Source organism: Scardinius erythrophthalmus (genome assembly GCF_964197995.2).
Source record: "Scardinius erythrophthalmus genome assembly, chromosome: 8".
In the NCBI taxonomy this organism is placed as follows: Eukaryota; Metazoa; Chordata; class Actinopteri; order Cypriniformes; family Leuciscidae; genus Scardinius; species Scardinius erythrophthalmus.
Window position 1 is genome coordinate 1890303 of NC_138228.1, and position 12500 is coordinate 1902802.

The 12500-nt window shown below is 33.4% G+C and overlaps 1 protein-coding gene across 6 annotated transcripts in view; it reads right to left on the reverse strand.

Moving 5' to 3' along the window:
* The window catches only part of parp6a (poly (ADP-ribose) polymerase family, member 6a), a 37182-nt gene that overhangs the window by 20765 nt on the left and 3917 nt on the right, over positions 1-12500 (reverse strand). For 5 of the 6 annotated variants that reach the window (XR_014030577.1, XR_014030578.1, XM_081371793.1 and 2 more), the window contains exons 3-11: positions 12049-12154; positions 6443-6520; positions 5810-5904; positions 4548-4608; positions 4371-4461; positions 4195-4261; positions 2920-3069; positions 1187-1337; positions 803-856 (exon numbers count right to left, since the gene is read on the reverse strand). Coding sequence is in view for 4 of the 6 variants with exons in the window: in XM_081371793.1 (XP_081227919.1) it covers positions 803-856; positions 1187-1337; positions 2920-3069; positions 4195-4261; positions 4371-4461; positions 4548-4608; positions 5810-5904; positions 6443-6520; positions 12049-12051 (750 nt within the window). In the remaining 2 variants the exon portion in view is untranslated. Of the gene's footprint in view, positions 1-802; positions 935-1186; positions 1338-2919; positions 3070-4194; positions 4262-4370; positions 4462-4547; positions 4609-5809; positions 5905-6442; positions 6521-12048; positions 12155-12500 lie in introns of all 6 variants that reach the window. The other variant, XM_081371795.1, reaches the window with a different exon arrangement.

Below are 12500 nucleotides of genomic sequence, written 5' to 3' on the forward strand. Positions count from 1 at the left end.
TTTTACTAAAGTTTGCACGATATAATTCGTTCCCTCGTTTTACTAAATCGTGCGCACAATATAATAATTCGTTCCATCGTTTTACTAAATCGTGCGCACAATAGAATAATTCGTTCCCTCGTTTTACTAAAGTTTGCACGATATAATTTGTTCCCTCGTTTTACTAAAGTTTGCACGATATAATTCGTTCCCTCGTTTTACTAAATCGTGCGCACAATATAATTTGTTCCCTCGTTTTACTAAATCGTGCGCACAATATAATTTGTTCCCTCGTTTTACTAAAGTTTGCACAATATAATTCGTTCCCTTGTTTTACTAAAGTTTGCACAATATAATTCGTTCCCTCGTTTTACTAAAGTTTGCACAATATAATAATTTGTTCCCTCGTTTTACTAAAGTTTGCACAATATAATTCGTTCCCTCGTTTTACTAAAGTTTGCACAATATAATAATTTGTTCCCTCGTTTTACTAAAGTTTGCACAATATAATTCGTTCCCTCATTTTACTAAAATACAAATACAAATGATTAAGTCAAGGGTACAAATTCTAAATTCATGGCCACGATATATATATTTTAGTCAGGGCTCTGTACAGTTTTAATGAATTTCTCTCTGTTAAAGCTGTGATTTTCTGTCGGTGCTTTAATCCTCGGCATCATCATGCACATGACCTTTCATGAGATTTACAGGACGTTCACGATGAAGCTGCACTCGACATGCACGAATGTAATGTCTGGATGTACACTGAGCATGATGGGAAACGATGAAGTCATGCGTGCCGGCTGGTGTGTGTGCCGAGTACCTGCACGAGGAAGCCGTACTCCAGCGTTGGGATGTTCTTGCAGTGTCCGCCCGCCTGGGATGAGAAAAACAACTCAATCAGCTGGCGGGTGGTAATCTGCGCAGGGGCCCTGCCCGCCGGGACAGCCACAGTCTGATGGGTTAACGGAGACAAAGCATTATGGGAAAGGTGCCAGCCAGCCGTGTTAGGCGAGGGGGGGTTTCGGAGGGCAAAGAGGCTGGGGATTGTGATGGGAGATTGATCCTACGAGAGGAATCTGCAGCCATGTTTTATCTCTCACGTGGAGTCCCTAATGAGCCACTGAGGGGTCACGGGGTCATGGAGAAGCGGGAAAGAGAGTGATTCGAAAGGAAAGCGTGCAGTCGGGGAAGATGAGATGCTGACCTGGCTGTTCGGAGGATAGCTGAACAACTCGCCCTTGGGGTTCTTCATGGTACAGGAGATGGAGCGGTTCATGAGCCGCGTGACTCTGAGCTCCGGCACGCTCAGTTTGCCTTTCAACACTGTGTCCTGGATCAGGGGGAAACTGGGAGACCTGGAGCCAAGATGGAGGCCACAGCCAGCAGATGAGTTCATGCTGCGCTCACGTCAGCTTGGATTACCTCAAGTATGATTTCTGACTAGTCAAATGCATAATTCTGTTTGTAATGCTAATGATTAGCCAGTGATACCTGGAGTGTTCATTTCAAGAGCATCTGAATTTATGAAGTAATGAAGTATTTTACTGTCATCAGCAACAAACACACATTTATCCATTTTTGTCACTATGAACAGTGCTGGGAATATTACATTTTAGTTCATTACTGAATACACATGACATGGCGAAAACTGTAGTTAGTAACGTCATCTATTACATATTTAGGCAATATCATTTTGATTACTTTATTACTTTAACCCTTAACTTGTTTATCACAGATAATTATGTATTGTAGTGATATAAAAATACATGGAGAAAAAACAATTATGTTGAAATTTGTCATCAACAAAATGAAGTGCATCGAAGGGTTTGAACAAAAAATGGTAGTTCGTAAATTGATGAATAGTTCATTTAACCATAAAAATGTAACTTTTTAAAATAAAATAAAACAAAATAAAGCACAAATTGATTAAATGTTTAATTTGTTATGCTGTGTGGCCTCCGATTTGTGTAATTACAGATTAAAAATAGAAAATTAGTGAGAAACAATACATTTTACTGCCATTTTGTGAATATTAGGTAATCATGTAATAAAAAAAATGTAACTGTAGTCTGTATTTAAGTATTTTAAAATGTAATATAATTACAAGTATATAATTATTAGAATCTGATTACATAATCCAGATTACATATAATAAGCAATGACTAATAAAAACAAATAATTTCTGAATCCAAGGATTATATTATGGCAATCTCACCATGACGTGAATGCAACATTAATATATTTTATATGTATTTATTTTTATGTTTTACTGTACAGTGTTTAGCTGTGTTTATTGTGTTTATTATATATATATATATATATATATATATATATATATATATATATATATATATATATATATATATATATATATATATATATATCACAAGGGTAATTTTTTTTAAATTGAGATGAAAGCTTAATAAATAAGTTTTCCATTGATGTATGGTTTGTTATAATATTTGGCCGAGATATAAAAATTCTGGAATCTGAGGGTGCAAAAAAATCGAAATATTGAGAAAATCGCCTCTAAAGTTGTCCATTTATGTTTGTGATTGTGTTGCATTCACTCACAAAAATAACTGTTTTATATATTTGCGGTAGGAAATTTACAAAATATCTTCATGGAACATGATCTTTACTTAATATCCTAATGATTTTTGGCATAAAAAATAACTGTAATAACATAAAAAATCGATCATTTTGACCCATACAATGTATTTTTGGCTATTGCCACAAATATAACCGTACGACATGTGACTGGTTTTGTGATCCAGGGTCACATATACATATACATATATATATATATATATATATATATATATATATATAGCCGGTCACTGTTGAGCCCTATTTCAGTTGCATCAACCACGATCTGTTGTTTCAGACTGTTAGCGTATATGACATGTGTTTTCACATCAAACGTTGAGGACATACTTGGGTATCGGGGAGAAGATACTCAATCCTGCACGAAATTTCTTGATGGTTCCTCCGGCTTTGAACCAGCTGTGCCGTTTCTCCTGCTGGGCTTTGAGGAACTCATTACTGAGATGCTTCCACTGCTGAGACGTGAATGTGCTGAGGATTCTGGGAACATGAGGAGACAAGCTTCAGGCTTCAGACATTACAGTTCATGCTAAATCAGTCACAACACTTCACTTTGTATAAAAGCCTCTGCCAAATGCATAATTGTAAATGGAAACGACTATGTTTTAGGGCTGTGAAACGATTAATCGCATCCAGAATAAAAGTTTGTGTTTACATAATATATGTGTGTGTATAGTGTATAATTATATATGTTACCGGCAAAGTGTGAAATCCCGGTATTGTATAGAATGCCTAGGCAATGTATAGAATGCCTGATGGTTTTTGGCAAAAATACATTACCTAATTCTATACATTACCTAGGCATTCTATGGAATGCCGGATTACACACTTTGCCGGTAACATATACACACATGCATGTATATACAATATATAAGAAATATTTGCATGTGTATACTATATATATATATTTATATTATATATATGTAAAAATGTAAATATTTTATACATAAATAACACATTTTTCTTAAATATATACATACATGTTTGTGTATTTATATACACAAAATAATTATACACAGTACACACACATATATAATGTAAACACAAAATTATTTTGGATGCGATTAATCGTTTCACAGCCCTACTACGTTTGCATCCTCATAGCGCGATAACAATGAAATTTTGGGCAAAATTGTGTTAAACTTTACCTTATGTAAACACAATACTTCGATCAAATTGATGCAATTAAGCTCATATTCATAGCAACCATAATCATAATAAAACTTGGTGTATTCTGATTTTAATCGCAATAAACAGGCATGTAAACACTTTAATCGCATCTATTCACTCTAAACAAAGTGTGTATGAGCATTTCTGGGCTGATGAAGAAACTGAGTTCATCTTGGCAACGTTGCACAACATGAATATAATGCAGTATAGCCTAGGGATGGTTAAAGATATTAAAATAGAGACATTTTAGTGGCGAACAAATCTGTGTGCATCATTGCATTGCGGTGTGTGAATAATGGTGGTAGAAATAATCACAATTCTTAGAGAATAGTCAGAATAATGCAAATTGCATGTAAAGGGGGAAACAACTTATTCTGATTATTGGGAATCATCATATTATTGGTGCACATGCGAACGTAGTCAGTCTTGACTTACTTCTTTAGTTGAAGGCCCAAACTGAATCCCTCTTTATTGGACGGCTGGAACACCTCCACGGACGGCTCTGCGGGAGTCAATCGAACATGTCTGTCATGTAAGTACGGTCTCAAACACACACACACACACACACACACACACACACACACACATGCACAGAAGTGCACGTTTCTTACCTGGTCCATCCAGGTACTGTGAGAGAGAGAAGCGAAGGCGTAAGACAATGGGCTCCGTTCGGATCACCTTCCACGCGGTCGCCACCTCCTCCTGCAAACACACAAATCATCTTATTCCCATCACAAGATCGGTTTGTAAAGTTGAGCAGGTTGTGTGGGAAAAGTGTGTGTTCTCACATCCAAGAAGCTGATGTTGATTTGCAGGTCGATGTCCACATCGTCAATCGTGCCGTACTCCCTGTGGGAAGAGCAACACACTAGTGGTGCAGCGGATCACAAAACTCACCGTAAATGACGTAAAATAATGTAAATGATGTAAAAGATGTAAAATGATGTAAATTACGTAAAATAATGTAAATGATGTAAAAGATGTAAAATGATGTAAATTACGTAAAATTATGTAAATTACGTAAAAGATGTAAAATGATGTAAATGACGTAAAATGATGTAAATGACGTAAAATGATGTAAATGATGTAAAAGATGTAAAATGATGTAAATGACGTAAAATGATGTAAATGACGTAAAATGATGTAAATGATGTAAAAGATGTAAAATGATGTAAATGACGTAAAATTATGTAAATGACGTAAAAGATGTAAAATTATGTAAATGACGGTTCGGATCATTTATGGTAAAAATAAAATAAAAATAAATATGTAACTTGTAAATGTAACTTTGCTTTTCATTTATTACTTCGATACCACAGCAAAAATTACTAGCCGATAAAGTTAAAATATTATTAAAGACAAGTGAACAGTCTGTAATAAAATAAGAACAAATACACAAATTACAAGCAGAGATCAATAATAAATAACAAAGTCTAACAGTAGTATTCAGGTACAGAAATTAATAATTAAGCCTAAATGTAAAATAACACTATTTGTTCACTGTAGAAATTAAATATAGGTTAATCTTTGCTAAAGCTGTATTTTGTTGTGTTATTAACATTAATGGCACAGACGACAGCAGGAATATTAGGCTGCCGTCACTTTAAGACCGAAGACACTGACACACATCCGGTTTCTTTCTCAACTGGAAATTCATTCATGACATAACCGAGAGAAAACTTGCCGAAACGGGTATTTAGCATAATTTTGTGTGCATGTGTCCGTTCAAGGGTCCGTTCTCTCTCTCTCTCTCTCTCTCTCTCTCTCTTTGCGTGCATTTCGTGTGTGTGTGGCTTTGCGCACAGATAGCGTGCAAGTCCCGATTTTCGCCTCTTCTTACGCGTTTAAAATTGTTTGAATGTGTACATCGGCCAGACAAAACACATCCAAATGATAAACTTTCACTCTATGATGGTTAAATTTAGCAGTTAATCCGCGAATCACATGCGTGCCGATCAACCGCGATCTGTTGCACCCCTACAACACACTCAGAATGAATGTGAATCAGGTGTGAATGCTCAGATGTGAATCAGGTGTGAGTTCTCCTTACCTGACGGACACAGCGCCATCCGTGTAAATGTCTTTCACGGCCTCGATATCCGCGTCGAGCTGCGGGTGGCGGTAGAGGTCGGCTGCACAGCTCCCCTACAGGTGCACAGTGGTATTACACATCAAACTGCTTGTTTACTTCACGTTCAGTACAAGAGACACACACACACTGCCGTTCTAAAGATTTGGATCTGTAAGATTTTTAATGTTTTTAAAATAATCTCTTCTGCTCACCAATGCTGCATTTATTTGATTAAAAATGCAAAAAAATTGTGAAATATTTTTGCAATGTGTAATTTATTCCTGTGATCAAAGCTGAATTACTCCAGTCTTCAGTGTCACATGATCCTTCAGAAATCATTCTAATATGAGGATTTGATGATCAAGAAACATGTATGATTATTATCAGTGGTAAAAACAGTTATTTACATTTTTATTTCAGGATTCTTTGATGAATAGAAAGTTCAAAAGAACAGCATTTATCTGAAATAGAAAACTTTTGGTTTGATTTAAGATGCTCATTTAAACCCAGTTGGAAATATTTCTAATTGATTATTTTTCACATGAAGATAAAGCCACAAAAGACAAGACTTTTCCTGCTTTATGATAAAGGATTAAATGAGTCATGTTTTACCTGAATACCGTACAGGAACTGCTCCGGTTCATTCTCTCCATCCGATTCTTCATCCGTCCAGCACTGGCCTTTAATATCCTGAGTGAAGCGCAAACACACACAGTAATTTTAGCATCATTTATGTAAGGAATAATTGATGACAGGCCGTTGAATTATTAGAAAAATAATGCACACCCGAGGTGGTAATGCGGTCACGACGCGAAGCAGAGTGGCCGTTCACCTCGGGTGTGCATTATTTTTCTAATAATTCAACAGCCTGAAGTCAATTATTCTGCTTATACTACAGTTACCACACCTCAAAACATTGTTCAGATTATATATTTCAAGACGTTTGTAAAGTTTTTGTCATTAAAACGCTCTTGTATGTAGGACTAATTTCTTACGCATCTAATCAATGCCTCCGTTGCTAATTCCAAAACGTCATTTTAGAGTTAGTAACGGAGGTTTGAGCCACTGATAGCAGACTAATGCTGGGGACACACGACTAGCTGACACATTCTCTGACTGTTTTCATCGACTGCAGCAGATTTTAAACACCGACTTTGAACACAGACTGAACGCGCTGAACACGCGTTTGGACATGATCAGTCATACGTATCAAATTACATTCATAACCGGCCTTAAAGTGTGTCCCCAGTTATTAATGCAGTTATTAGAGAGAGAGATGTTGCAATAATGAGACAGAAAAGCATGTGCGTCAATATTATTATTTATTTATTAATTCAATTCCTTTTAATTAATTCGAATTCATTCTTTTTTTTCTTATTATTGACAGATGACAGACTAGCCAAATAAATGAAACACAAAGCCCTTTTAACAAGTAGGCCTATCAATAATTGTTTATTTGTTATATTATCTGCAATAATAATCTGTGCTGCAGGATTATCCATTTATTTAGCCTATATTCAGTTTAATTTTCTATTGATTATAGATAGGAATATACTTTATTTATTCAAATTAAACTGCATGTTTCCATTGATTGTGACGCTAGACATTGAAAATTCCAGATCAAGCGCATGCAGCTAAATGCTTTTTTCTTGTTATGAATTGTATCCTATTTTCCGTTATTACCGTTAACTACGCGAAGTGATATGGAACTGTAATGCGGTCAAGACCTGCCTGGAACTACTTTAGCTGTGCGTTTCCCTGAAAATAATGCACACCTTAGAACGTTCGTCAACCAATCAGATTCAAGCATTCAACGGCCCTGTAGTATAAAATATAGTATAAGGCCCTTATATAGTATACTACTATATATAGTATATAGTATAAGGCCCTATAGTATTATAGTATTATTTCTATATTTTCGTTTTAATTTTAGTTACAGTTTTAGTCATTTTGATAATTGATTTGTGTCATTTTTAAAACCCCAATTCCAGGAAAATTTTGTAAAATGCAAGAATCTGTGATTTGTTAATTCTCTTTAACCTTTATTTGACTGACAAATGTACAAAGAAAGGATTTTCAACGTCTTTTTGTAATATTTTGTAAACATTAACAAATTTTGATTTTGATTAAAATAGATATTATTATTATTATTAAATAGAAGAAATAGAAAGAAACTCAATACAATTATACATCCAAATCAATACACGGAAATAAACAAAATGGATTTAACTTATAAACATAATTTCTTGCTACAAGTTTGGGGTTGTTTACAGAAAAGCGGCAGATAAAGATCTTTACAATGTCACAATTCATTCCAGCTCATGTACATGAATTAGAATAATATCCAATCAGATTTTCCAAATTCATGAGCACAATTAACTGCAAATCGAATCGCAAATTCCAATGGACTCCTGTGGGATGTTTTGTTTGCTTGTCTATGTGTGCAACAGTGACCCAGGGGGCGGAGCTTAGCGAAAGGTCAAATCAAGAGTTCAGTGTCAGCTGACATCTGTTCATTATGGAAGCTTGTTTACGCCACAGAATAAAAAATAAAAAAGGTATCACATTATTCTGACTTTATATCTCACAATTCTGACTTTATATCTCACAATTCTGACTTTATATCTCACAATTCTGACTTTATATCTCACAATTCTGACTTTATATCACAATTCTGACTTTATATCACAATTCTGACTTTATATCTCACAATTCTGACTTTATATCTCACAATTCTGACTTTATATCTCACAATTCTGACTTTATATCTCACAATTCTGACTTTATATCTCACAATTCTGACTTTATATCACACAATTCTGACTTTATATCTCACAATTCTGACTTTATATCTCACAATTCTGACTTTATATCACAATTCTGACTTTATATCTCACAATTCTGACTTTATATCTCTCAATTCTGACTTTATATCTCGCAATTCTGACTTTATAACACACAATTCTGACTTTATATCTCACAATTTGACTTTATAACATGCAATTCTGACTTTATATCACAATTCTGACTTTATATCACAATTCTGACTTTATATCTCACAATTCTGACTTTATATCACAATTCTGACTTTATATCTCACAATTCTGACTTTATATCACAATTCTGACTTTATATCACAATTCTGACTTTATATCTCACAATTCTGACTTTATATCACAATTCTGACTTTATATCTCACAATTCTGACTATATATCACAATTCTGACTTTATATCACACAATTCTGACTATATATCTCACAATTCTGACTTTATATCTCACAATTCTGAATTTATATCACACTACTCTGAATTTATATCACACAATTCTGACTTTATATCTCACAATTCTGACTTTATATCTCACAATTCTGACTTTATATCACACAATTCTGACTTTATATCTCACAATTCTGACTTTATATCTCACAATTCTGACTTTATATCACAATTCTGACTTTATATCACAATTCTGACTTTATATCTCACAATTCTGACTTTATATCTCTCAATTCTGACTTTATATCTCGCAATTCTGACTTTATAACACACAATTCTGACTTTATATCTCACAATTTGACTTTATAACATGCAATTCTGACTTTATATCACAATTCTGGCTATATATCTCTTGACTTTATATCTCACAATTCTGACTATATATCTCACAATTCTGACTTTATATCTCACTGACTTTATATCTCACAATTCTGACTTTATATCTCACAATTCTGACTTTATATCTCAATTCTGACTTTATATCACACAATTCTGACTTTATATCTCACAATTCTGACTATATAATATATCTCTCAATTCTGACTTTATATCACACAATTCTGACTTTATATCACACAATTCTGACTTTATATCACACAATTCTGACTTTATATCACACAATTCTGACTTTATATCTCACAATTCTGACTTTATATCTCACAATTCTGACTTTATATCACAATTCTGACTTTATATCTCACAATTCTGACTTTATATCTCTCAATTCTGACTTTATATCTCGCAATTCTGACTTTATAACACACAATTCTGACTTTATATCTCACAATTTGACTTTATAACATGCAATTCTGACTTTATATCACAATTCTGGCTATATATCTCTTGACTTTATATCTCACAATTCTGACTATATATCTCACAATTCTGACTTTATATCTCACAATTCTGACTTTATATCTCAATTCTGACTTTATATCACACAATTCTGACTTTATATCTCACAATTCTGACTATATAATATATCTCTCAATTCTGACTTTATATCACACAATTCTGACTTTATATCTCACAATTCTGACTTTATATCTCAATTCTGACTTTATATCTCACAATTCTGGCTTTATATCTCAATTCTGACTTTATATCACACAATTCTGACTTTATATCTCACAATTCTGACTTTATATCTCAATTCTGACTTTATATCACACAATTCTGACTTTATATCTCACAGTTCTGACTTTATATCTCACTGACTTTATATCTCACAATTCTGACTTTATATCTCACTGACTTTATATCTCACAATTCTGACTATATATCTCACAATTCTGACTTTATATCTCACAATTCTGACTTTATATCTCAATTCTGACTTTATATCACACAATTCTGACTATATATCTCTTGACTTTATATCTCACAATTCTGACTTTATATCTCACAATTCTGACTATATATCACAATTCTGACTTTATATCTCACAATTCTGACTTTATATCTCACAATTCTGACTATATATCACAATTCTGACTTTATATCTCACAATTCTGACTATATATCACAATTCTGACTTTATATCTCACAATTCTGACTTTATATCTCACAATTCTGACTATATATCACAATTCTGACTTTATATCTCACAATTCTGACTATATATCACAATTCTGACTTTATATCTCACAATTCTGACTTTATATCTCACAATTCTGACTATATATCTCAATTCTGACTTTATATCTCACAATTCTGACTTTATATCTCACAATTCTGACTTTATATCTCAATTCTGACTTTATATCACACAATTCTGACTATATATCTCTTGACTTTATATATCACAATTCTGACTTTATATCTCACAATTCTGACTATATATCACAATTCTGACTTTATATCTCACAATTCTGACTTTATATCTCACAATTCTGACTATATATCACAATTCTGACTTTATATCTCACAATTCTGACTTTATATCTCACAATTCTGACTATATATCACAATTCTGACTTTATATCTCACAATTCTGACTATATATCACAATTCTGACTTTATATCTCACAATTCTGACTTTATATCTCACAATTCTGACTATATATCTCAATTCTGACTTTATATCTCACAATTCTGACTTTATATCTCACAATTCTGACTGTATAATATATCTCTCAATTCTGACTTTATATCACACAATTCTGACTTTATATCTCACAATTCTGACTTTATATCTCAATTCTGACTTTATATCTCACAATTCTGGCTTTATATCTCAATTCTGACTTTATATCACACAATTCTGACTTTATATCTCACAATTCTGACTTTATATCTCAATTCTGACTTTATATCACACAATTCTGACTTTATATCTCACAGTTCTGACTTTATATCTCACTGACTTTATATCTCACAATTCTGACTTTATATCTCACAATTCTGACTTTATATCTCACAATTCTGACTTTATATCTCAATTCTGACTTTATATCACACAATTCTGACTATATATCTCTTGACTTTATATCTCACAATTCTGACTTTATATCTCACAATTCTGACTTTATATCTCACAATTCTGACTTTATATCTCACAATTCTGACTTTATATCTCACAATTCTGACTATATATCACAATTCTGACTTTATATCTCACAATTCTGACTATATATCACAATTCTGACTTTATATCTCACAATTCTGACTTTATATCTCACAATTCTGACTTTATATCTCAATTCTGACTTTATATCTCACAATTCTGACTATATATCTCTTGACTTTATATCTCACAATTCTGAATTTATATCACACTACTCTGAATTTATATCTCGCAATTGTGAGATAAAAAGTCACAATTATCTTTTTAAATGTTTTATTCTGTGGCGGACACAAGCTTCCACAGCTGATGGACCTGCAGGTGTAGCAGAGGAAACACAGGCCGTGTCTGATGGTGTAATGAAGCGCAAACACTCACCATTGGCTCCGGTGTTCACAGACGTGTTTCTGACAGGACGAAGCTTTTCTGATCCATTTCAGCACGGACGGCAAAACAACAGGCAGAAAGATGAGCTGTTCGCTTTCTGCATGAGGGAACATGAACAGAACACTAAACTAGGTTTACTTCATTTAATAACCACAGTCACCAGTTACCAGAGAGAAATGACAAATCATGGTGCACCTGCAGATTAACATGGACGCTTGTTTCCGCCACAGAATAAAACATTTTAAAAGATAATTGCGACTTTTTAACTCACATTTGTGAGTTTACATCTCGCAATTCTGACTTTATTTCTCAGATTTGCGTGTTATAAAGTCAGAATTGCTATATATAAACACAATTGCGAGAAATAAACTTGCAATTCTGACTATTTTTCTCGAAATTGCGAGTTTATATCTTGCATCTTTTTATATCTCGCATCTGACATC